The sequence below is a fragment of the Heterocephalus glaber genome, unplaced genomic scaffold (genome assembly GCF_053883595.1).
Source record: "Heterocephalus glaber isolate CG9 unplaced genomic scaffold, H.glaber_assembly_v1.0 deba00001444, whole genome shotgun sequence".
In the NCBI taxonomy this organism is placed as follows: domain Eukaryota; kingdom Metazoa; phylum Chordata; class Mammalia; order Rodentia; family Bathyergidae; genus Heterocephalus; species Heterocephalus glaber.
In genome coordinates, this window is record NW_028258297.1 from 25,029,456 (window position 1) to 25,056,819 (window position 27,364).

A 27,364-nucleotide genomic window follows, 5' to 3' on the forward strand; every position below is an offset into this window, starting at 1 on the left:
ATTCATAGGAAGATACAAATTCTTGAATCCATGTTAATGGAGAAAAATTGAAATAACATTTATATTTTAAAATGTAAATGTAACGCTGGACATGTGGTGCATACCTGTAATCCCAGAACTCAGGAGGCTGAGGCAGAAGAATCCCTGCAAATTTGAGGCCAGTCTGGGCTACATAATGAGTTCAAGACCTGAACTCATGCCTGAACTACATAGTGAAACCCTGTCTCAAAAACAAAAAAAGTTAATGTAAGGGTTTTTTTTAAGGTAATAGTCACACCATAGCGTTGTTTCAACCCCTCCACCCTGTCCCCTCTTGGATTGAAGGGTTTAATTATTCCTCATTTTGCAGCCTCATTTTAGCAAAAAAGAATGAGTCTTTCCATCATCCCTGTTGGGTAGGTTATGGCAACAGCGCTCCCTCTTTTTGCTCAGATTTTGAAGTCGGTTATTGAATAAGGACAGTTTAAAGACCCACATATATCTTCTCTACCACCTTTTAAAAAATTATGACCTAAGGGCTGGGGATTTAACTCAGTGGTGACGCGCAAGGTCCCACGTTCGATCGCTGGTACAAAAAAAAAAAAATTATGACTTAAGAACTCACATTAATAGGGTGACAGAATGGGTGAGGCATAAACATTTGTTTCATAAAAATGACTTGTAACCTAGAACAGGCTTTGTAACCTAGAACAGGCTGTGACTTCTATTTGCCTGAAAAAAATCTGACTTTCTAATAATCTGAAGAGAATAATTCTATTGAGAATATTTCAGGAAAGCTTATGTAGTTAATTTAAACATTAAAAGAATTGTAAAGAAATATTTACAAAGAATAAACTATTTTCAACTTGCAACAGAGTCACAAATATATAGGACGCCGGATTAACGGCAGCAATAGGTAATCGCCGAAGGCAGAGCAGAGCGAGAGAAAGGGTGCTGCCCAGCTCTGCAGCAGCGGCAGTGTTTGCTCTAAGTAAAATTTCAGATTGAGGGGGAAGAGAGAGGTGGGGTTTAGAGAATTCAAACTATGAGTCATTTTCAGGGTTTGGCAATAAATAGATTTAATGTAAACCTTAGATAACGACCGAAGAAAAGAATACATCAGAGGAGAGGCAGGAGAGGCAGGAGAGAAAAGGCTAGGTCAGAGTGGGAGAGAGTAGGGTCCTCAGGTCTTGGGGTCTCTGTTGGCTCCCTGCGCCTGCGCGGGGCAGTCTGAAGCTGGCGGGAACCGGGCAAGGGCTCGAAACAGCAGCCTGTTTGCATCTCTGCAGCTCGCATCCGGGTGACTTTGGATACATCATTTAATCTGAGTTATGGTGATTGTTTTTTCAACTCCTAAAAAATAAAAGATAACTCTTGCCTTATTGTGAGAATCATATTAGATAGTGCATTTGAAATCTGTCAGCATCCTTTTGAAAAGAACTATAGTCATTATGAATTAGAAAACAAAATAACCAGTTACCAATATTTACTTACCAATCAACTTTTTTGGATTTGTTCAGAAAACTAGTTCTGTTTCTTGATTTTTTACTTATTCACTATCATTTTATTTTACTTGCCCTTGGCTATTTCTTTCTTTTTTTTTTTTTGGTACCGGCGATCAAACTTGGGACCTTGTGCCTTCGAGTCAGGCACTGGAACCACTGAGCTAAATCCTTGGCCCTGCCCTTGTCTATTTTTAGGAGGGCCAGATTTATTTACATTCATTATACAAAACTGAAATAAATATAGGAAAAATAAGAAAAACTGCTGAATTTAAGCTTTCATTTTGTACTAACACACAGAAAAGAGAAAAACAATGGATTAATTTAATAGCAATAAAGATGAACCTATAGCTGGGTGTGGTGGTGCATGCCTGTAATCCCAGCACTCAGGAGACTGAGGCAGGAGGATGTCATGAGTTCAAGGCCAACCTGAGCTACACAGTTGAGACCTTGTCTAAAAAATAAAAGATGAACCTATGGGAAAGAAATATTGTTCTACCTGTCATTTTCTTCTCTGTCCTTACTCTTACAGCCTGAGCAAAAGTAAAGGGTTGCTGGGAGTGTCAGTGTTAAGGTGCCTGGACCAGAAAAAGGGGGGTCCATAAATTTTATTTGTATTCTACTCATACTCACCCCTAGCTTGTGATGAGGCAGGCACAGGGTAACTCTACAGCAAATAAAACTCATGGACGAATAATACAGTTCAGCTGTTTCATTTACAAATGAAAGTAAGCAGTATATGAGCTGGTGAGCTAATCTCCAAAGCCCTCTGTCCTCATCTGGGTCCAAGGCCCAGGCCTGCAGGGAGTCCAGAGCTTCTAGGGTTTCTGGGGAGCTGGGCTGGGAGTCGGGGCTGCCCTGTCAGATCAGGCTTGTTCTGAGAGGCTCATTTTGTGGTAGCTCTTTCTTGGCCTCTTCATGGTACTCTTACTCCATACTTCATGGAATGAAACGCCTGATAAAGAATATGCTGTATATAGACAATTTTAAAGCATTAAATTATTTTAGCCAGAGATCTTCAAATGAGCTTAACTCCTCTGTTTTATGCCAAAGTGTATAACTTTGAATAATTATAGAAAATACCACTTATTAAGTACTTTAGCAGATATAGGTATAGGTTTATATAAGTTAGGTACAGAATTAAGGGCTTTTATAAATATTTAGTCTCTGAACATACCTAAGGTCTTTGATTTTTTTGCTGTGGTTAAAGGTCAAATACATTTTTATTTATTCTTTTTTTGAGACAGGGTCTCACTATGTTGCCCACGCTTGCTGTGAACTCAGTCCTCCTGCGTCAGTTTACCCAATAGCTGAGATATACGCATGTACTACTGCACAGCAGCAAATAGTTTGTGTGTGTATCAGATTTGCTAGTGCAGTTAGACCTATGAGTGAACAAAAATGTGTTTAACTCTTTACACAGTTTCCGTCTAACAGGGATCTAGGTTTAGCTAACAGTTCTGTGCAATATATGTGGCATTTTGGTTTAGTGGAATTAATTACTGTCCTTCCTAATGGAAGTATAATAGAACTTGATCTTCCTTTTTATAGGTTTTGCTGTCTGTGCTATTGTTATCATTAGTTAGTTCCATTACCTTTTATCTTTTCTTTTTTCTGGAGAAAGGACATCTCAAACATTGTACTTTGAATGTTGTAGCATTTGATAAATGAGACAAGAATAAAGGCATTTTAGTAAAAGTACTTCAGTTATTCAGAATTCATTGCTCTAAATGTACAGTGACTAAGAGTCACTAAGAAGCTTTTGAAAGGTGCTGTATATACACCTGCCACAGAGAGGATATTACTTAGCCTTAAAAAAAGAAAGTGCCTGGGGTTGTAGCTTAGCAGTAACTCGTGTGCCTAGCATGTGGAAGGCACTGATCCCCAGCACCACCACCCTGCAAACCCTGCCATTTTTGACAAACAGTTGAACCTGGAGGACATCATTCTGAGTAAGCCACATATGGAAAGATAATTACTGCGACGTGTCACTTACCTGTGAAATCTCAAAGGCATAGAAACAGTTGAATAGTGGTTACTGGCTAGAGGGTGGAGGTGGGGCCGGGGAATGTTGCTTAAAAAGTACAGACTTTCAGTTATAAGATGAATAAGGGCTAGAGACCTAATACGTAGCATGGTGACTATAGTTAATAATGTGTGGTATGCCAGAAATATGCTAAGAGACTAAGAAGATCTGAAATGTTCTCATTACACCAACAAAAAACAGGTAGCTATATGAGATGTGGTAATCATTTCACAGTAAATATGTATATCAAATTACATCATACAACTTTGATTTCTATCACTTTTACTTGTCAATGATACCTCAAGAAAGCTGGGGGAAATGATGTTGTTTTGCACACTGGTTGTCATATATTTATTTGCTGGCCCCACTACCGAGTCTTGGTTTGTACAAGGCTGTCCAGATTCGATCTTTTCTCCAGTTACTACCTGCCAGTGTAGTAAGCCAGTTTATGTTAGTCCCCAGCTACCAGTGGCTCAGATAAAATACCCCAAGCTACAGAGCTGACTAAAATAGTTCTTTGGTTCTTCATCATGATATTTTGCACAAGCCAAACAAAAGCACAGAAGATGACACAGCGACATCAATCTTCCCTTGCCCCAGCTGTGTCATCTGTGTGCTCTGGAGAAATGCCAGGTGCGAACACGCTTTTTGCCTTTTCAGTCAGCCTTGCAGTGTTTGACGGCTTTTCTGTGGTTGTGCTCTGGACTTGGCTCTAGGGAATGGAGATACAGGAAAAAACAAAAGCTTCCCCTGCCCTTGAGAAGTCCAGTGATTACTTTGGGGAAACGTGCTTAAATGGATGAAACGGGGAAGCAGGTGATCATGTGCTAAGCTGCATGTTCTAGGGATAAGGAGTGATTCAGGATATCCACAGAAATTGGGGAAGACTTGATTATGGCAGTGGCATTTTAATTGAGCCTTGAAAGATAAGTAAGATTTGAGCTTGGAGGATCACTAGGATTCTAGGGGAGAAAAGTATGATTAAAAATCTCAGGAGCCAGGTTTAGTGACACACACTTGTAATCTATTTGGAAGACTGAGGCAGGAGGTTCGCAAATTTAAGGCCAGTCTGGGCAACATAGACCTTGTCTCAAAATTTAGGAAGGGGGTAGGGGCGTAGCTCAGTGGTAGAGTACTTGCCTAGCATTTGCAAGGCCCTAGGTTCAGTCCTCAGTACAGTGCCACTGCCTACTCCCCATTCAGGACCAGAGTGGGGAGAAATGGGAATTGAGAGGAAATGTAATTAAGTTACGCAAGCCCTTTAAATGAGAAGGAAGATTGTGTGTGTGTGTGTGTGTGTGTGTGTAGTACCAGGGACTACATTCAGGGCCTTGTGCATGTCAGTCAAGCATTCCACCACCAAGTTACATCCTTAGCCTACCACTTAGATATGTGGCATAGTGAGGCTGTGGAGATCTGGCCGAACACCTATCATCACTCACTCATAGATCTTCCTTCAGGTCCCGAGGTCTGAGGAGTCCTCTTCTGCTGCCAACACCGTCTCCTCAAGGATGCTCTGGGAGCCTCTGACTGGTCTTCTCAGACCCCTCTGTCTTTCCACCTTCCAATCCACTCTTCACCATAGCCAAAGTTTCAGTTTATTTTTAATAGTAATCCAGCTTATATCTCTTTCCAGTTTAATATGCATCAGTGGAAAGATTAATTACTAAATCCTTAGCTGGTTCATGAGGCCCTGCAGTGCCTGACTTCTGCCCACCTTGTCTGATGTCACTTTACCTCCTCGGGTGTTTCTTCTTGTTTATTTGTTTGAGCTCATTAGGCCTTTACCCTAGTTGCTGTAAGCCTCCAGCATCAGCTGTCTTCTGCCTTGAAGTCTCTTCTTCTCCCACTCACCAGTGGTAGGTGTCTCCTAAACTCAATATAGTTGTTAGGCCTTCTCTAGCTGTCAGGTGGTTGGGTTCCACACTTCTTTGACCACCTGTTATAATTAACTACTCATCTAATCATTTGGTTAACATTTGTCCCACTAAACTGTCAACTGCAGAGAAGGCCTCTGTCTCAGTCACCTCTGTCCCCATTACCTAGCTCTGTGTCCAGCTCAAGGGGTGCTCAGTGAATGCTTTTTTGAACTTATGTGTGAGTCTCAGTGGTTTCCAGTTGTCTGGTTGGCTGAACAGGGATCCCTTTCTTCCTTTGTTGCTCTATGAAGTCCTCCAAGAAACTGCCACTGGCCATGGAGGACTGCTGATAGAATGGAGTACACAGAAGTGTGGTCTGAGGGGGGATCCTGCCCCTGGGTGGATTAAAGGCTGTGAGCATCACATAGGGCCAAAAATGACTTTCCTAGTGATTCTCAGAAAGTTCACAAGTCACGAAAATTTGATTTTTGAGTCATTCTTCAGAGACCAGAATTGTATTCCTTTTTCCCCTTAGTCATAGGGTCATGCCAGCTGATAATCTCATTTCATTGTGACTTTTGGGGACCACTTCCTCATCCAGCTGTAGTTGGTGTCTAATTGGTTCCTTAGGGGATGTACTTCCGACTGCCTGAACCACAGAGACAGTACTGCACTCCTGACATTATGGAACCCTGGGCCACTTAGGGGCATCAGAGAACAGTTTCTTGATCCACCCTTCATACAAAGTACTTTGGGTATGGTGAGATGCACCGTAAAGAATTACTACTACTTTGGAAGACCAAAATGGCATTCACCAGTCCTACCGTTTTCCCTTTAGTAGCAGAAAAATGTCTTTCTTGTTCTGTGGCCTCCTCTTTCACCCTGAGAGTTTTGTGCAGCATTGTAGTCTAGAAATAGGAAGCAGTTTTGTGCTCCCTCTCATGCCAACATAGCTTTTGGCTTTGAATGGAATCAGGAAATCCTTGGAACACCAAAAATATACAAGACTTATGTCCATCAACAGCTACTCATTGTAACAAGAAAAGAGTCAATAAACATTTATTGAATTCTAGTTATATGCAAGAACTAAGCTAAATCCTAAAGTTACAAAGGCGTATAAGACATACTTGTTACCCACAAGAAAGTCACAGTGTATAATAGCTAGAGAAATAAGACAGGTCACAACACACAGAGGTAATTCACAAGACTCAAGAGGCCGAGGCAGGAGGATCACCACAAGTTTGAAGCCAGCCTGGGCTACACAGTGAGTTCAGGATCAGCCTGAACTACACAGCGAGGTCCTGTCTCAGAAACAGGTAATTCACAGTTACCATGGTAAACATTGTTCAAGGACTGGAATCGTTTTTATAGAACTTCTGAGATGGCAACACCATATCATCCAGATACACTGGTCAGGGAAGATATTTTTTCAGTAGAATAGAAAAGATCAGCATTTCACATAGGAAGGAAAAAGTATTATGAAACTTTTGTTTCAGTGGTGAGCGTGCATGAGAGGGTTTTGATATAAAATGTATTTTGTTGGAATATCCATTTTTGGAATATCCTGGGCACAAGGGCTGGGAATGCAGTTCAGTGGTTGACCACTTCAGAGAATTCACAAGGCCCTGAGTTCAAGTGCTAGTACCACACATACACACAAAGAAGGGGTGCACCTTGGCTTACCTGTAATCAGGAAGGACACACGAAGTGACTTGGAAAGATTGAATTGTCAAAGGCCAGAGCACAGGTGTGTTGCGTATGTGTAGGATGGTAGTGGGGAAATGAGGCTGGACTTAGACTGGATTGGATTGTCTGCCTAAAAATTTTGGATTTTATTTTGTGGGTATTTGGAAGCAGAGAATAACATCAAGACATTATTTTCCATTAAGCAATCTGACAGCAAAATAGAAATGAATCGGAAAAGTGGACAAGTGGCTCAGAGAGAACTGCTGCTGAAATTTCTCCAGGACGAGGCATGAAGGTCTTGGACTGGGGTGGGGATAGGAGAATGGAAGGCAGGTACAGAGGGAAGAGATGCTGCACAGGGAAATCAGCGCGGCACGTACCGAGTGAACGCTGCTGAGAGGGCTGCAATGCTGATGGGATGGTGCTGACGTGGACAGAGATGAAGGAAAGAGAGGGGGATTTTGCCTTTCAATTTACTTCTAAGGTCTTGCAAAGGGAAATGATCAAAGAGGGCTGGAAATATTAGATTGGAGTTGGAGACATAAAGCCCCAAAGTGCAAAGTGGGCACTCTGATCTTCAGGTGAAAACGAACACATGTGGTCTCCATAATAACCCTCACCCTTCCCTGCTGATGGAAGTGAGAGCTCTCCTAGATCTTCCTTCCCAGGAAGTCCCAGAAAACTGTTCACTTGTCTTCACAGCTTAACATCACTCGCTAGTGGACCAGTCAGGTTGCTTGTTAATTCTCAGCCAAGGGGAGGATTCTGGCTGTATTCCTTTTGAGTGGTTATTCTGGTTGTGCTCTTTACAATAGTCTTCATTTATTTGAAGTGTTTATTAAAAGTCCTGTGGAGGGGTATGTTTGAAGAGAAGTTTCTGGGGAAAGTTATGTATTGCCAGTTTGAAAGGTCAGTGAACTAGTTATCACTACGTCTTGAGACTCTTAAATGGCACTCTGGGTTTTGCCAGTTGAGTTGATTTAATGACATTACCTGAGGAGGAGTAAGATCTGGATATTCTGAATCATAAGAAATTATAAGTTACATTGTTATAATATTTAATGATTTTTATGCTAGTACTTTGAAATGTTTTAATTCTTTTGCTGTATATGTGTCACTTGTGGGATATGTACTAGGAAGTATAGGTGACTTCTTAGTCTTACTAAAGCATTTCCAAAGCAGTCTCCTTTGTGCTCGGTGTCTGTGGCAGTAGATTTGAGGTAGATTGGAAGAAAGTGTAAATTAGTGTTTGGGACCATTTGGGATTTTTCTCTTCGGTGCTGCCCATTGACTCAGTGCCACTCGGTGGAGAGCTGGCCATGTGGGAAGCAGATGGAGGCTGCTAATGTTGAGAGGACTGTCACCCCACCACCTCTCAGAGAGGCCGCATCAAGCCTGGGTAGCTTGACTACCTCAGACCAACTTCTTACAGAAAAATTACAGTTAGATGTTTCTGTTTGGATTTTTTAGGGGTACAGATTCTGTTTCCTTCGTTTTTTTCATATTCAGTTACTGTCAACTCTGTCCATACAGTCTGCTGATCCTTGAAGAAGTGTAACCTTACTTGAGTCTGTTCTTGGTCAGAACAAGAAGTCGGAGTTGCCAGAATCAGTCACTTCAGGCTCAGGCATTAAGAATTACTCTTAAGAGCGATAAAAGTATTGTAAAATAATCATTTTCAGTGTATTCATTTGAAAAATACATTTAAAAATGAATATTGTGGTGTTTCTCTGTGTTGTAATGAAGTAAGATTTTATTTTCAGTGTGGAGAGAGCTGCTCTGCACAGGTGCAGGTGTACTCCAGTTTTTCACCTGCATTATGTCACAAAATTGTGCTTATGTCACAAAAAAGGAGTTGTTGTTTTACAGAATATACATGAGAACTATCTTGAGAAACTGCAAACATCTGAGCTATGTGAAAATGATTTAAAATACAAGAGTTACATAGTTTTGATAAATACCATTTCTGAATGTAGCCTTGGAATCCATTCACAATATGGGTCTTGCTTCTCTTTAGGCAGCTCTGTCAATTGACAAAGCACTAATGACCTTTACCTATTTGAATGGAAGCAGAGGGGGAAGTGCTTTGTTTTTCCCTGAAGGGAACTTTAAAATAATGGAATTGATATTTACTTTAATAAAAGGGTAGGGATCGGGCCAGGGATTTAGCTCAGTGGTGCCGCTGACTGCCTCGCAAGCACAAGGCAGTTTGCTGAGTTTGATCCCCCATACCAAAAAAAAAAAGAGGGTAGGGATCTATTTTTATTTTTTATTTTTTGGGGGACCAGGGATCAAACTCAGGTCCTTGCGCTTGCGCAGCAGGCGACAAAACCACTGAGCTAAATCCCCAGCAAGGGATCTATTTTTTTAGAATTCAGGACTTGAAGAACTTAAAGAACATTGTTAAGTTGTAGTAAAGTGGTGATTTTGTTAATTAGATATTCTTTCATTTTAAGAAAATAAAGTGATTTATAACTGATTACATGAGTCAAAGCGAAGAGAAAAGAGAGTAATTGGAATTGTTTAGGAGGGTTGTTGAATGTATTTTATTTTATTTGGCAGATTTCCCCTCAAAATGGAATGATGGTTTACAATGTTTTTGTGTTTTTAATGGAAAATAGTACTTCTGATTGGAATTAGATGGAGGTGACCTTGAGGAAAGAAATTTCTTCTTGGCTAAATTAGAATAAAGTGATATATAAATTATATATACCTTAACAAATGGTTTTCTCTGTCCAAAGTAACACATTTTAATTTTTAAATAAGCATTCTTTCAGTTGAATTTGTGGAAAACTGAGAAACAGAAATGTGGATTTCAGCATTGTGCATCCAAGTCCATTGAGGTCAAGACAGCTCTCTCTCCGCCTCCACTCCGTTCCGGGCCAGAGGTGGCTAAGTGTGTTTTCCTTACCCTTAGACACAAACACTTCAGTGCAGGGGGACCGGCAGAGGCTGCTGTCCTTAGATTCAGGGGAATGTGGGGGAAGCATGTGGGTCACTAGCTCTACCTATTTTCTACATTCCAGAGGATGAACAGCACATGTTTAGAGATAGGAGAAATTTGGTAAGATTGAACAGTGTGACGGATCCTTGAACAACTTTTAAAAATATTTGAAAACTTTTTCAAAAAGCATATCAGTTTTTTCATACTGCTTTTCATGGTAGACAAAGGAGGATAATGAACTGATGTTTTGTTATTTTTTTTGTAATGGACTCTCACATGGAGTGAGGGCTGACAGAGGGTGGTGGAGAGTTAAGAGCCCTGCAGCCAAGGGGAGGTTTTCTTCTGTGTGTCAGCCATTTGCAGCAGAGTACCTTTCCTGGGATGTAGCTCCAATTAGAGAGCCAAGGAACGGAAACCGGGATTTTGGATATACTGTACTGTGTTTCAAAATGAGTTGATGGTGAAGCCGAGGATAGTTTTTCAAAGGTTTGGGGGAAATCAAGCAGTCTCTCATCTGTTGTCAGTTAATGAAACGAAACTGGACTCACAAGGGCACAACATCAAATGAAAGGCCAGTGAATGGAAAACGCTGTCAATGAAGGGGGCGTCAGCAGGGTGGGGCACTGTCAGAGGTGAAGAGATTGGGGAGAATGTGCTCCTGGCTGAAGTAGTGTTTTCTGGAAGTGACAGGAGCTACAATTCGGGACATTTTAAGCCAGACTGAAATGAATGAGTGCTCAGATTTCATTGAAACCTGTTAAATATTTTAAAATATTTGACTCTTTGTTTTCTGGCTAGATATTAGTTGAAAATATTTGTAAACAAGAGGTTCTTGTTTTGTTTGATAATGTTTTACAAGGTAGTGTTTGTTGCTTTGGCTTTTTTTGTTCTGAGATTGAACAGTGTGGTTGTGTTGTGTTTTGTTTTTTCCACTTATTTCTGTTCCCTGTCATGGAATTTTTCAGAGCCACGTTCACTTTTGAGCCCCACTGAAGTCAGTGATCTAAGACCTCTGTACTAATTAGTGAAAGACTTGGATGGACTCTGGACAGCTAGGCTGGCTGGCTATGACTCTTGTGGAATTGTATCTTTCTGAAAGTTGTTCTGTAGAGGGTGCTTGAAAGCCAAAACATAGCTTCAGTTTCACTACCAACTTGGAAACTATAATCATGAGCAAGCCAGTGACTGTATTTACGCTTCATTTAGCTCATGTGTAAACTCTGATGTGTGGGCTACGTGCAAAATATATTTGAAGAGTCTCTTGTATCTCTGGTCATGTCAGACCCCTTCTCTTTTTTTTCATTGAACTGTTTGAACAGTATAGCTTCAGGGAAACACACTCTTCCGTCATTTTGGGAGAGGGCATGACCACTGCTAGTCCGGTGCTGACAACTGTCAGGTCACAGTGGAGCTGGACCCCGTGCGTACGGACAAGGCTGTCCCTGCAGCCCGGGGAGAGTCGGAGCTAACGTCACAGAACTTAGAGAGAGGAGCACTCATTCTACCTCTGCCCAGTGTTACACAAAGTGATTTTTGCCTCCATTTTCTTTTCTGGAAGGGAGAATAGTAATTATTACCTATATCAGAGAGTAGTTATAAAGATTGAGGAAATACTTGTAAAGTGTTTAAAGCAATGCTTGTCACATGGTAAATTTTCAGGACATTCTGTGACTATTACATGATTACTTACATAATTTATAAGTATGATTACTTATACATTTCAAATGGAATTCAAGTAGAATTTCCTTGGATCCTGTGGTTTCTGTTTCCCTGAGAACATTTATTGGAACATTGTTTTGTTAGATTTAAATGACAGTCCATCCTATGAACTAACTGTAGCAGAGCCAGAAGAGAAAAAAATATGAGGACAGTTCTTTACCAAAACACAAGATCACCTAATTTTATGAAAGTTACAACTTAAAGTTGTACAATTAATTAGAATCAAAATAGTGCATGTCAGTTATGTTGGGTGGATATAAGGAAAGAATGATGAAAATCTTTGCCATTCACTGCTAGAACTACCTTGAGGGGAAAAGCTTCACCTTAAATAACAACTATATTATGCAGTTAGAGAAACTGGAAAGGAGCAAAACATTAATAGAAATAAAACTAAATCCTAACAGTGGGCACTCATACACCAGTACTGCCTGACCCCTTTGTTGAGATTGTCTGCGGGTTGTATTTATAGTATAGGAGTTTTGATTGACTCCATTTAGTAGTTGCAGTGGCCATAATCCAGCATTTCTGTAAGTTTCAATTCCACTAGCAATTAATAGGTTTTTAGCGGGAATTCCATGGTCAAATATGTTTGGAAAAGTTCATTTAGCTTAAATAAATTAAACTGGTTTCTTTGAAGATACTCTTTGGCTCCTTTAATATACTAGTGAGTGCTATGACTCTCCCAGAGAGACAGGAGATGCAGTGTTTCTCTTACTTTTTGGACAAAGTCTTCCATCTTACCAGCCTCTTGTAGGACAGCAGTGCGTGGAGCACTCTGAGGAAGGTAACCTTACAAGCATTGCTTTCTTACTTGGTGTCTCAAGAGGTGTAGCCAAACAGCTAGCTGCAGATCAAGGGTGGGGGAAGACCTCACAGATGGCGCTGTCCTTGTGCCTAGGGTGGAATAATAATTGCTGATACCTGTCAAGAGCTTGCTGTGTTCCACACAGAATACTCAGATGTGTTAATCATCTCAACACACATATGAGGTAGCTGTGATCATCATCCTCATTATACACACGAAGAGGCCAAGAGCCAGAGGGCCTAAATAACTTTATCAAATAAGACAGCTGGAAAGTGGTGAAGCCAGGATGAGCACGCATGCAGGAGCTTGTGCTCTGGTTTTCCCTGTGGTACGACCATGGGGCTTGTGTGTATGCGCCACGGCCTCTGCGTGCGCACATGTGGGCGGGCCAGGGGTGGCATTCCTGGGCAAGAGATAGCAATGAATTTGTATGGATGAAGCTCATGTTTGGAAATCGTGAGAAGTGAAGCTGTACAGGTAGATCCTGAAGGCCTCATCCATCACGCAGAGGAATTCCTGATTTCTGTGATGGACCTCCTCTGCCCAGCACATCACCTTAAAAACTTCAGCAAGTTTAAGAACTTAAAGTGCAGATAATCAGCAGGTGCAGGCCAGGAATATACATACTCTGCCCATTTGCAGGTGGCTCAGTTGTCACAACTTGCTGCCATCTTAGCTCACTGCGTCTTGGGCCCCGAACTAAGCACGGACAGTAGACAGGGGTCCCGCTGGTGGTCGTGCTTGAGTTGAACACAGCACAGGGTGATAGGAAGGGCTTTCTCTTCCTCTCAGCTCCTAGTCCTTCCTGTAGTTTGGGAACACACAGTTTAGACAAGTCTGTTAGAAGGAGATGGAGATAACTTTAGTGAGGTGTTTAGGGTCTTCTCTAAGGCTCAATTGAAGAGGTAGTAAAAAAAAAAGTGAGAGTGTATTTTTTTTTTTTGCTCGAACTTGGGACCTTGCGCTTGCAAGGCAGGGGTTGGCACCACTGAGCTAAATCCCCGGCCCCATTGGGACTGTATTATCTTCCAATAAAACTTACCATATTAACTGTTTTTTAATTTAAAGTATTGATTACTATTATGAATCAATACTATTATAAATTATAAGTATTCTCTATAATTCAAATCTTCTTGGTTCCTGAGTTTCGGCTTATTAAGCAGTGAGCATTTGGATGGCAAGGGATTTATATGAAAGTCTGTCAGAATCTATTTGGCTCCTGGGTTCGAATTCGGATAGCAAGGTATATTTAGATTGGAAAACCAGGTAAAGACCACCTTCATTCTTCTCCCAGAGGCCATGAGAGTTCCTCCTTCACTTGGGAGTGGTGGTGAGACTGTGACTTAGTGAGGGCCACAGAGCAGAGTGTTAGGAGGGAAGGACACAGGCCCTCCTGTACCCAAGCAGTGCAGGGTCCTCAACACTTCCTTCTGGTTAGTGCTCAGCAAAAAGAACAGATCTCCAGATATCGATGGTAATTATAGGAACCCTAACCAACCTTGATTAATTGCCTAGAGTCCAAGGACTTGATAGGCTGTTTCTAAGAGTAGAGGTGAATATATCTTTGAAATGAAAAAATATGCATGGTAGGATGACTGAAAGTTAATTCTAGAAAATTTTTAGCATGACCAATTTTATTTTAAAGTAATTCAGCCTTGGTTTACAATTTTAAAACTTTTTATTTTATGAAAATTAAAATTTCATAACCAAATAGAGAATAACAATAGCTATTGCACTGTATGTCATTATCTTCAAAGTAGTTACTCAAAGTACAAGACATAAACCAAAAAGATTCATACCAAAAAACCCCAGATAATAACACAACACTTTTCAACAACAAAAAATAGCCTGGTGGGCTGGGGATTTAGCTCAGTGGTTTTGCCGCTTGCCGCTCAAGGGCAAGGACCTGAGTTCGATCCCCGGTACCAAAAAAAAAAAAAGCCTGGTAATATAAATGAAACACATTGGCATATATATTGAAATATTTTAAAAATAGAATATGTAATTTGTAGTATTCATATACAATGGAGTACTATGCTGCCATAAAGAAAGATAAACTTGAGGCATTTGTAGGTAAATGGATGCATCTTGGAACCATAATGTTAAAAGAAATAAGTCAGAACAAAAGCTCAAATATCACACCCCCCCAATATAGGTAGCACACAAAATAGAAGAGCAATAAATAGGAAGTAGGGAGATGTTCACATTTTTTTTAATATCCCCATTTTGCTTCTATGAATAAATGGTTTGGCCTTTTGCCATTGACTAAAAATTCTCTTTGTGCTCCACAAAAAGAAGCCTGCATGAGGGTTGGAAGTAGAGAGCAAATGTAATAGGGTCTGCAAGGGCAAAGGAGACGTCTGAGGAGCCTGAGGGTCACCCCCAAGGGCCTTCAGGACATGCATGTCCAAATTGTGCCTCGCACACCGGGCTCGGTGCTGGGTAACACATCTGGGTTGGCTTCAGCGGCTGGAGAGGGATTCTTTTTTTTGGAGAGGGATTCTTGCACAGTGGTGTCCACTTGGATCTGTGAGACTTGATTTTTCTGCTTTAAACCGCTTTGTTGGGTAGTTACGGAAGGTGCCTGGCATAATTCTATGATGTTTATTCTCAGGTGGGTTTGCTGAGTTCTCTCGTTGTTTCCCTGGCCTCTGTGAAGGAAAATCTACCCTAGTCCCTACCTGCATTTCTCAGCCTTGCTTACCTGTTGCCAACATTGGGCCAACCCGAATTCTTCCCAATCTTTATCTTGGCTGCCAGCGAGATGTCCTCAACAAGGTGGGTGCTTTGAAAATATCCTTCACTGCTGGGTTTATTGGTAGCAGCTGGGAAAACAGCAATTGCCCATTAACTGTCGTTTGAAACACACTGCAGTCCCAGAAAGGAAGAACACTGTTTGCAGTGAGACTCCCCAGCTAACGGTTACATCATCTTTTGGAGTGTTATTTTGTTTGATGTTATTTATTGCCACAGGAAATCCAAACTATGTCATATTTGCTTGTTTCCTTGTAGGTCCAAAAGACCTGAAATAGGACAGGCTTTTTAGCCTTATTAGGCTATTGGTTTATTATAGTAATTGGGTGCATGCAGCAAGATTAATGCATGCACATTTAGTGATGTATTTATTGTGGCACACTGGAAGGGGACTCACATTGGGCTCCAGTTGAAGACCTCTGGGCTGGAGGGTGGGGGAGAGGCGGTCAAATACAGCGAGAGTGGTAAGCGATGGTGAAGATCAAGGCTGCAAGTATGTACTGCCAGCCCCATTATGTCTAAGGCTTGTTGGAAGAGCTCGGTTGAGTAAAAAGAGCAGAGAGCATGGATTCTTGCTGAAGGGGTTGGCAGTACTGAGCAGGCGCACGCTAATAGAGGAACACAGATTAGATTGGAAACCCCTGTATGTAATGGTACATACGTCACAATAACGGAGCTATAATCTGACTCCACAGCTATATGCTTTTCACCAGTAGTGCTGTGAAACAATGCTCATATTGCCTGGAAAGTTTTCTTTAAAACTTTGTAATTTATGACACCACAGATTGAAAAGGCAATCAAAGATCCTAATGCAGCTACAGGTAATTTACAAACGCTAGTTTCCCATGTGAAGGGCTGTAGCAGTTCCTAACATTTTCTCCTTCAGTGACTAGAACAATCGGGCTGTAGCTCTCTCTAGCGAGCTTTCCCAGAAGGGAAAAAAATAACTATCTAGGGCCTGGGATTTAGCTCGGTGGTTTTGCCGCCTGCTGTGCAAGCGCAGGGACCTGAGTTCCATCCCTGGTACCAAAAAAAAACAAAAAAACAAAAAAAAAAAACTATCTTTGGGCAACAATGAGCCATTATTATTTATTCCTCTTTTTTTCCTCAAGATTTCTGCCTCTTTAAAATTTTGCTCCAACACTGTGTTGTTAATGTTTGTTCTTACTGTGAGATCTGCCTATTGGATATTTGATAGCTTATGCTTGTATGGAGCCTTTCTGGTAGGGCCTCAATGCCTTTGAGCTTGTGATTATTATTAATTTTATAATCAAACTACGCTACAGAAAGCAAAGTTAATTTTCTAAAGTCACATGCATTCTTGAGGCAAAGCCAGAGAGGGTTTATTTAGTTCCCAAATTGGAAAATAAAATTCCTAGTTAAGGATCCTGTTTAATCTGGTAAACTTTAACCAGTTAGTTAGCAGGTAATTTTACATGGTGACTTTTGTTATTTTTGACATTAAATGAAATGGTACCTTTGTTTTGCTCTATGCTTTTTTCAAATTTAAGAAATATAAGTCAGTTCACAACTTAGGACAAGACTTGAGAACAGGGAAAGGATGGTTTTGTTTTGCATTGCCTTCCTGCCTCCTAAACAGGCAGCAAGCAGGGTACATGCAGTGCTTGTGGGGGAGAGCAGGCTCAGGACAGTGTGGTTCAGCAGCTGGGGCAAGGAATCGTAATGCAGCACTGTCCAGAAGCTGCTTCCAGATGGATGTGCAGACCTGGGAAAGTGAGAAATAACACTGGCAGGCTGGACAGCTTTGAAAGTGTTGAGTCGGAGTTTATAGTGAAGAATGATTTTAATTCTCATTGTGGTCTTCTTTCAGAATTGTTCCCTTTGTTTTTAGTCCAAGCTCTTTTGTTTATTCTGCTACATTGCATTCATTAGACCTTGTTGTATCACTGACATCTGAGCAGCTGCCTTCTATACAGTAAGTACAGTTCATCATCAGTGGCACTGCTTGGTCTCTATGCCCAGAGCACCCTATGCAGAGTATGCTGATGCATAGAAAAGTTCTGTGACATGCCTTTGACATCCTTTGGTGACATTTTATTTTAGAAAGACTAATAAAATCAGTGACCTTGTGGATGCTATTTTTAAAGACCAGCTTCTGAATTTTAATAGAATGGGATATACCATTAGGGAAGATTACAAAATTTTAGCATGTCTTTAAAAATTATTTAAGTGACCATACCTCCTAAAAACTTTTCTCATGCTGTTTACTCAGAAAACCCCTTAATAAATCTGAGAAACAGGTAAAATAGTCTTTCACAAATTATGAAATGAATGGAATATAAGTGAATGACATTTGGCTATTATAAAATGAAAATGTTGGGCCTGGGGTTTAGCTCAGTGGCACAGTGCCTGCCCCTAAAATGAAAATGTATAAGGAAGGTACAAAGATTCTTTATCAAAAGATACCAACAATCTAGTTATTAGATCCTGATTTTAATCATTTGAAGGATAATGGTTCATTCATCAGCTACTCATTAAGCCTCTGCTGTGTGCCAGACTATGTTCTGGGCTCTGAGGACACCTCAGTAAATGGGACATGAGCTGATCTCCTGGAGGAAAAGAAATCTGACAGCATAATAAGTGGGTAAGCTGGACAGAGCAATTTATTATTGATTGCCTATTTATTATGGTGACAAGTGCTATGAAGAAAATAGAGGAAGAGGCAAGGAGTGCCTGTGGGTGTGGGTTGTGATGAAACGGGTGGCGAAGAAAAGCCTGTGAGATAGAGACATTTGAACAACCCTTGGAGGAGGTCAAAGAGCAAGCCATTTGGATACCTGGAGGAAGAGCAGCACGGGCGAAGACTGGTGTCCACGTGACAAGGGAAGCGCAGGGAGACCAGGGTGGCTGGGGCAGCAGGAGCCTGGAGTGTGGTCAGAATATGGAAGGAGGAGGTCAAGACTATAAGACATTGCAGGCCTTGTGAAGGTGCCAGCTTTTGCTGCTGAGGCCCTAGTTCAGTGGTAAGCACTTGCCTGGGATGCATGAGGCCCTGGGTTCAATCCCCAGCACTGCCAAAAGAAAAACCGTTAGCCTTTGCCGGCATGGTAGTACATACTTGTGATCCCAGCTACTCAAGAAGCTGAGACAGGGTGATTGCAAGTGTGCCAGCCTAAAACTCCAGCACCTCAAAAACTTTTTTTAAAATGTTAGCTTTTACTTGAAGGACAGGGAGTCTCTGAAAGGTTCTGAGCAAAAGGGTAACGTGATCTGACTTGCTTCTGTGTGGAAAGTAGGCTGTATAAGGAGGAGGCCACCTGGTAGTGGGACAGAATCAAGGTGGTAGTGGTGGTAGGATTCTGGTTCTTATTTGAACATATAGCCAGATTTCTTAAGGTGTGGACAATAGAGGTGCATGAAAAAGACAGGGTCAAAGAAACTGGGAGATGCACTTGCCATAGGGAAGCCTGTGGGAAGAGCAGGACAGTTGTCTTGGACATGCTAGCTTGAAATGCCTTTTGCACTTCCAGGTGGATGTGCTGAGCAGGCAGATGGGTGTCTGAATTCAAGACGATGTTCCTGTAGGAGGATGTATAAATGTGGGGGTCATCAACGTTCAGACAGTATTTAATGCCAAAAATAATAATATTATTAAGAGAAATATATAATTGGAGGAAAGGACTGAGCCATGGGGCATTCCAGCCTTAAAATCTGGGCAGTTGAGAAGGATCCAACAAATGGTATTTAGAAATAAATTCTGAAGAAGAAAGGAAATCAAGATTGTAGTAGTCCAGGAAACAAGTCAACAAAGTGTTTTCTAGGAAGATAGAGGAATCAGATATGGCAGATGGTGCTACAGGCCAATGGGAGGTGAGAACTGAGGGCTGGCTGTTGAGCAAAGTGGAGATCTCTGGTGATCTTCAAGGAGTTCTGGTAGAGTGGTGGCGAAAACCTGAACAGAACGGGTTCAGGAGGTAACAGGACAAGAAGAGTTGGAGATAGTAAATGTGAGCAGCTCTTTCAAGAAATTTTGCTAATAAGAGCAGCATACATGTGGAGCAGTAGCTGGAGGAGAAAATGGAGAGGAAATCCTTTTAAGAAGGGAGAAATACTGGTTGGCTTAATTGCTGATAGAATGACCCAGAAGAGTGGAAAATTAATGTAGGAGAAAGGCAAAGAATAGCTAGAGCCATATCTTGAATAAGCGGGGTGGGGTTTATGAAGCAGTAGATGTCTGGCCGTAGGCGTTTGGACAACTTTATGCATGGTGACACACAGGAAGGCAGAGTAGATAGTGCATGTGCTGGTAGAAGGGTAAAAGTGGAGGTGGAAGCCTATCAGATTTCTTCTGATTGTTTCAGCTTTTCCAGAGTAGTTGGAAACAGGATCATCAGTGAGCTTAGGGTGAGGATGAGCAAGGACACATAGGGCATTGAAGAAAAAGGGAAATGTGTGGAAAGGCAACTCAGAGAGGGAAAGTGAATGGAGTAGAGAAGCAGGGATTGCTGAGTGGAAAGTGAGCGCAGGTAGCATTCTGGTCTTTCCCTGGCCTTGTTCAGGTGTCTGGGCGCAAATGCTGATGAGCCAGAGAACTGGTTTTGCCTGGGTGTGGAACTCTGCCACCTGAGAGTGAAGAAGTGATAAAGGGGCAGAGGAATTGAGGTAGAGAGCAAGGGAGAGGTTGTAGTGACTGACACAGAGTTTAAGCTGCAAAGAGAGCAGGCAGACATGAGATGAGAGACAGAAGTGGGCAGGGCGATCAGATTGCAGATGTGCAGGAGAGAAGGGTTCTGGGAGTCGGGCGAGTGAGAGCGAGCTGCAGAGTGGGGTCTATGAGGTGCAGGTTACGAGAAGGTTACGGGGACTGGTAAGGATGGAGCCAGGCAGGGCTTCATGGGAGCAAGCAGCCAGGTGACAAGCTCAGAGAGCTGCAAGACCAAGGAGCTGAAGTATCTGCCGCCAGCGAAGGGTTTCCCATATCAGTCGGAGCATGTGTTAGCACACTGGGTATGAAGTTGAGCTAAGTATTTAACAGCATTAGATGACTATTTTCTGGAAATTTAAATATGATGATGTTTAATTATGGGACAGGATATTCAGTTTTGTATATGTTTTCTTCATTATGCCAAAACAAAACCGAGTGATTATGTACTTTAAATTTAATGAGGTGATGCTATCCATGATTAAAAATATTTCCATAAAATACTCATTCTTCGTAATTACAGTTCTGTCTCATGTCCACCATTAAAAACATTAAATGCTCTATCTGCCACGTGTATGTATGCCCATAAAAAAAATCAAACATCAATCAGTAAGTGAGTAGAATAGTTGTGTTACACTTCAGAAACCTCCATCTGTCCAAGTCCTCCACAGGCTGGGCAGCCTCTGTGGGGGAACACGCCTGCCTCTGCAGTCCCACAGTGTTCTTGTCAAAGTCAGCTTTGTGTACACATCTGTCATCATAATAGTGCTCATTAATAAAATATTACACGTACTAATGGTCTTTCCCTGGCCTTGTTCAGCTGTCTGGGTGCAAATGCAGATGAGCCATGAGGAAAAATGGTTGTTTCTGTATGACCTAATTAAATGTTTCGGAAAGATTCAAGAAGTTGGTTTTCTTCCTTGTCACATTAGGTGGGCATAAGCAACTGTAAAATACTTGGCAATCGTTATCTCAAAGGCTGCTGTACCAATAGTTGCACAAGTCCTTGTTCTTCATAAAAAAAAAAAAATTGGAAACTGTAAGTGGTAGATGCATTTGGGTGAGATTTGCCTAAGAACTTCAGTCAGCTGACCCAGAAAAGAAATAGTCAAAAAGTACACAACCTGGATAAATGTCTTCTCAAATATCCGCTTCTGTCCTGAGTCACTCCCCAAGCCTTCTCGAAAACACCTATGACCAGAATGCTGCTCCTTTGCCTTTTAGAGTTAAAAAGGGCAAGACAGAATGAAATTAAAACTTTAGTCTGATACTTCGTTTAGCTGAAGAGTCTACATGTCCGCTAGTTACTGTCTCATTTGCCGCGGAGGAAACTAGGAGAGGGTCGATTCTGGCCAAGGGCGTGTTTGGATTGGACCTTAACAGTACCACCGGCGAGCTAGCGAGACTGGAGCCGCCACACCGCCTCGCTCAGCCTGTCTCTTCCCTTGGAGAACGAGAATAATGAGGACACCACATCAGACGGGGGTGTGAGAATTCAGGGAGAATCTACTTCGATGCTTCGCACAGGCCCGCCTCGCAGAAGGCAGAAATGTGAGGCAGAGTTTCCTCACTGCGTCCCTTGTGCCGCAGTGTCTCGCCCACAGGCTCTAGCGAAGGTGCGCTGACTGCAGGTTATCATTTCCGCAAAAGACAGGTTACCGGGCGAGGTGTCTTCCTGTGGAAACTCAAGCTTGACAGCTTTTATTGACACGCAGCATGTTTCATCCTCAGCACTGCCCGTCTCCTCCGGACGTGTACACTGCTGCTGTCACTCCCTCTCCTCAGAAATTCCCATCATACCATCACTGAGTTGGGTGGGACGGGATATCACTTTCCATTTTTCTTCTTGTGCTGGGGATCGAACCCAGGGCCTCGTAAATGCTGACCACTACCAGTGAGAGTCATCCGCAGCCCTTTTGATTTGTATTTTGAGGCAGTGTCTAAATTGCCCAGACTGGCGTCAAACCTGCTATGCTCCTTCCTCAGCCTTCCTAATCCCTGGGCTTACAGGCGTGTGCCATCACACCCAGCTTCCCTTTTAATTTATGAATCTGTAGTACTGCTGGTAGAAGAAAGAAATATAAAATGGGCCTGGTGTGGTGGCACACGCCTATAATCCTAGCACTCTGGGAGGGTGAGGCAAGAGGACCACAAGTTCTAACCCTGCATGGCAACACAGTGACTTAGCAAGACGCCATCTCAAAATAATACATTTTTTAAAAGGGGAAAGATGCTGTGGATGTAAGTCAGTGAGGGTCCTGAACAAAAGAGGGGAGGGGAGGGGATGGGAGGGTTACTCTAGGTAAGAATGTGGTCTGAAGAGAAAAGCACTTTGAATTTGAGGAGCTCCCTGGTGGCAGTTTAGTTGTCTTGGTGAAGACCGAGCACTGAGCAGTGAATAGGACAGAGAAGAGGGTGACTGGGAGAAGCAGTTATGGCTCTGGTAGCATTTGGGGGAGTTAAGAGGCGGCCACATGATCTTATCTTCTAGCTCAACTGGTTGGGTGATGCCAATTTGGGGATTAGCAAGAAGAAATTGGAGTTTGGGGCAGAGAAAGGAGAGGGATAATATATTTAATCTCTGACATTTTGAATGTGAAGGACCTGTGGGATATCCTAATATCCACCAGGTACCTGGAAATTTAAGGGAAGATACAAACTGTCACAGGCAAAACACACACCCAGGGGCAGGTGGGGCCGATGATAAAAGCTGTGGAAATAGATGCTATCTTTAAAAGGAATACTGAGAAGAATGCCTAGGACTGTATCTTAGAGACAGCAGCATGTGCAGTGTGGGAGGGTGTCCTTGTGCGTGCACATTTCAGTGGTTTCACCTGGTAGTTTGTTCTCTCTAGCAATAGATATAATGGAGCTGTCTATACTAATGTTATGTAACTTCAGGCATACTATTTAACAGCCTTTTTTCCCCCTCTCAATTTTAGTCTAAATACCATTTTGCTGAGTTTGGAGTTCCTCTGATGTGAATTGTTTTAAGGAAACTAGTAATTTTTATAACATTTAAACTTTAATCTTTCAAAATGATGATGTGAATATATTAGTCACTTTAATTGCTCTTTCCCTCCACAGGAGCTGATGCAACAGAATGGGATTGGATATGTGCTAAATGCCAGCAGTACCTGTCCAAAGCCTGACTTCATCCCTGAGTCTCATTTCCTGCGAGTGCCTGTGAATGATAGCTTCTGTGAGAAGATTCTGCCCTGGTTGGACAAATCAGTGGATTTCATTGGTGAGTGGCTCAGTAGCATTCCTTGGTTACAACGTCACGTGCAGGTGTGGCCTCTCCCTCCCCGTTTTGCCTTTAGAGGACAGAAACCTACTTCAGAAATGTTGGGACTCTGAAAACAGCACATGATGCTGCCTATTCATTTAGCGGTCAGTGGTGTCCCTAAGGCACTGGGCTTGTGACCTCCTGGCTGTGAACAGTACCAAAGGTTTTTTTTGTTTTTGTTTTCTTGGTACCGGGGATCAAACTCGGACTTTGTGCTTGCGAGGCAGGCACCGGAACCACTGAGCTAAATCCCCGGCCCAACAGTACCAAAGTTGAGCCTTCACAGGTCTGTGATTGGAGTTGTCTGAACATCAGTTAGGCTTCTGGAGTTAAACTCCATCCTCCCCCTTCCAACCCGATGAGGTGCTCAGGGAAACTCTGAGTCCCCATTGCCTTGTTGCAAAGTGTTTCCCAGAGAAAAGTCACAGTTCTGTGAACACAAATCCCATTACATTGAAAGTCTGGTTTTTTTTTTTTTATGTCACAAGATGCCTAAGCCTCAGTCCATGTGTCAGTTTTCTTCTTGGGTCTAATGAAATTCCAACCCAGGCACACACAGGTGCATGCGAGGTCGTCTCCTGGATGGTGTGGACAGCAGCTGACCTGTCCCTTACTCTGTCCACCTCCGGGGCTGTCGTGACCCTGCCGTGCCGCAGGTCAGATCTCCCGGTATAGCAATGTGCATTTGAAGTGGTTTCCCTGGACAGTGGCTGAGCACAGAGGGAAACAGCATAACAAGGTGTTGACTGTCACTCAGGAATTTTTGTCGTCCCTGTCCCCCCCCCCCCCCCCCCCCCGCATGTAAGTTTGAGGACTCTACTGAGATTACTCGGAATTACTGTAATTAAAAATAAAAGAACCAGTTCCTTTAAAAAAGTAAAACTACGTAATTAAGCACCTGGTCTTTATTTTTTGAGACAAGGTCTTGCTGGGTTGTAGTCCAGGCTGGCCTTGAACTTGTAGGGATCCTCCTGCCTCAGCCTCCTGAGTGCTGAGATTGCAGGTGTGCACCACCACACCCAGCATCTGATCTACATTTGAGAGGAATTTCTAGGCAATGCTTTCAGAGCGCTAATTCTGAAACAGTTCTTTCAAGATTTCCAGATTGCCAAGGGCTTTTATCTTCAAGAACGCATTCTGTGAAAATCTGAAGATAGCTGTGATTGTCTCAGTGTGAACTGTCACAAAGAAAATTCCCAAAATTAACTCTTCCCATTGTATTTCCAGGAAATATATTCAGCATAGCACTCAATTTTTGCCTCTCTAAAAGAGCAGCAGTTATGGTTAATGTTCTCATCGCATGTCACACTGATCCAGAGACACTGGCTCTAGTTTCAGCTAGAAACACAATTTGAGAATCTCTGTGGGTCGAAGAGAACATGAATCTGCTGTGACGGTTTATCTGCATTTAACTTGCTTGGTCCTATTTACTGTGGCCGCTGCTGTTTCCCACTGAAATTATACAAGGCAGACTTCCACATGTTTATGTTCACTGCAGTTGCTCATCATCTCCGCATGGCCTTCTCAGCGTGGTATCACGGCAGTGTGTGTGTTACAAAGATGCAACTTGCACACCTATAGAATTTTCGTTTTGTTCTTTAAATTTCAGTAAGTCCCTGGGTTTGGGGGAAGGACTCAGGTTGTTGTGGAGTTTTATTTAGCAGCAGGCAGCAGTAACTGTTGAGCTGTTGTGCTGTGGGGACCAGCTGGCTGCTTCCACAAGCCCTGCTTCCTCCCCACACCAAACTCACTACTCGAGGTGATGTCCCCTGACTGTGGGCTTTGGAGCCAAGCTGTACTTGAGCTCTGTGTCCCTGGCTCTTAGCTACGTGGTTTGGGGCAAGGTACTTCACACTTGTGCGTCCGTTTCCTGAACTGGAAACTGAAGAGAATGCAACTGCCTTACAGGAATGTATGTGTATTTCTTTTTTTGAGATGGGAGGTCTCACTGTGTTGCCCAGGATGGCCTCAAACTCCTGAGCACAAGCAATGCTCCCATGTAGTTGGGGCCATAGGCACTAGCACCATGCCCAGCTACTAAATAGCTTCAAAGTTGTCATGAGGGGTGTCCCCTTGTTCATTTGTGGTCCCCCCCCCCCACCGTGTCTGTGACACTGCCCCCGTGTTTCCGGTGACACCATCACTGCCTCCTTGCATCCTGGTTGGAACCTGCCACCTTCAGCGGCTCCTCAATTTCCTACATACAACTGCGTCCTTCAGCCGGATGTTCCCAAGAACCCCCCACCAGCGGCTCCCCACCTGTGGAGTCTTCTCTCTGGTTATTTCCCACCCTGCTCATGAGTGCCAGCCAAGCCAGGCTGCTCATTCCCACTGCAGGCATTTCTCGGCGCATTTGCCGCCTCCTCTCGGCTGGGCTCGTGTGTATCACTTCCTGTAGGACTCAGCCCAGCACCCATGTCTGCCGGAACCAGTGTGCCAAGGAAACCCACTCCAGGATAAGTGCTTTTTGATTCTTAAAAATACATTATCAGGTGCCTGCCTCGCAAGCGCAAGGTCCCAAGTTTGATCCCTGGTACCAAAAAAAAAAAAAAAATTATCAAAAGTTATGGTTGCAAAAACAATGACACATTAAGATGGGGTCAAAGGGCAAGAACCAAGAAAGATGGGACTAGGAAAGGTACAGTAACTAAACAAAACATCCAAATTCTTACTGAAATTAAGTGAAAGTTGTAGCTTTGAGCTTCTTAGCAGCTAATGCAGAAGGGAGAATGCTGAGGCTTTACGTGCACCCGTCTGTGTATTATTTTGTAGTGTGCTGTGGACTTTCAGTGTCGCTTTGTATTCACCTGTATTGCTTCAATGTTTGGTTTTCCTATCTAGAAGGGAAGTATATTCATGTACTATCCAAGGCTTATAGGTTATCTTGTACAAAGAGAATGAATACAGTGATACCGTGGTTCATGATCTCAGTTCTCTCCACAATTCTGGTCACAAAACCGAACTGGACAAGAACTGAATCAAATTTCCCCTAAGGTCAACATTGAACCTCACCACTGAATTTGATTCGGTTCTCGTCCAACTTAGTTTGCAACCAGAATCATGGAAACAATCAAGTTCGTGAACCAAGGCACCACTGTATATTATATACATTAGAAGTTTGTACTACTTAAAACATAGACATTGAGACTGGAGTAGCCTTCTATTATTCAGCTGCAAGAGCAGCAGATTCCTTGCATACTTGTTCACATTTTTAATGTAAGTTTTGATCAACTCTTAGTAGTACCAATTAAAAATGAGAAGGGAAGAATGAGCCTGTAATTTCAGCACTCTGTGAGGCTGAGGCAGGAGGATTGCCCAGCCTGGGTAACTTAGCCAGACCCTGTCTGAATATAAAAATAAAGGGCTGGAGATACAGCTCAGTGCAAAGGCCCTGGGTTCAGTCTCTAGTACTAAGAGGTAGAAAGAAGGAAAGAAGATGGGAGGAGGAGAGGTGGTAGCTGGCAGCAGCAGCTTCATGGCTGAGCACACACATAACTGAGAACCGAGGCCGCCCAAGCGCTGCCCTGAGTGTTAGTGCTCCGGTCCGTCCAGGGTAGAAAATAGAGTATTAGCTATGTCTTAGGTACAGACTTTTGGGTGGGTCTTATTTCCTTTTTACACTTTTCTGTATTTATGAAACTTTCTAAACAAGCAGAATCATATGATGTAGGATTTATACCCTGTACATTTTATTAAAATAATAATTAAAAAATATATCTGGTGAAAAGTGCTGAAATGAGTTGGACAACTTGAATGAGTAATGTCACTTATGAACGTGTTTAGAATTTAACTGTCCACTGCATACCAATGGGGAGGAAAATATTCTCCCCACCCTCCTCTGAGGAATGAATCCTGCAAGGGTAACTGTGCCGTAAGCAGCTGAGATTTGCTTTGAGGTTTTGGGGTGAAGACACCGGGCAAATGGCAACAAGATTTCATTGCTGACTTTTTACCGGTGCCCTTTCTTGGCTCTCACTCATACAGAGAAAGCAAAAGCCTCCAATGGATGTGTCCTGGTCCACTGTTTAGCTGGGATCTCTCGCTCCGCCACCATCGCCATCGCCTACATCATGAAGAGGATGGACATGTCTGTGGACGAGGCTTACAGGTGAGGACAGGAGCGCGGGCCCTGAATCAC

At 42.6% G+C, this 27,364-nt stretch overlaps 1 protein-coding gene across 3 annotated transcripts in view; it reads left to right on the top strand.

The window, feature by feature from the left end:
• The window catches only part of Dusp16 (dual specificity phosphatase 16), a 73,028-nt gene that overhangs the window by 40,242 nt on the left and 5,422 nt on the right, over positions 1–27,364 (top strand). For all 3 annotated transcript variants that reach the window (XM_004845864.4, XM_004845865.4, XM_004845867.4), the window contains exons 4-6: positions 15,135–15,298; positions 23,025–23,184; positions 27,211–27,334. In XM_004845864.4, the coding sequence (XP_004845921.1) occupies positions 15,135–15,298; positions 23,025–23,184; positions 27,211–27,334 (448 nt within the window). The remainder of the gene's footprint in view (positions 1–15,134; positions 15,299–23,024; positions 23,185–27,210; positions 27,335–27,364) is intronic.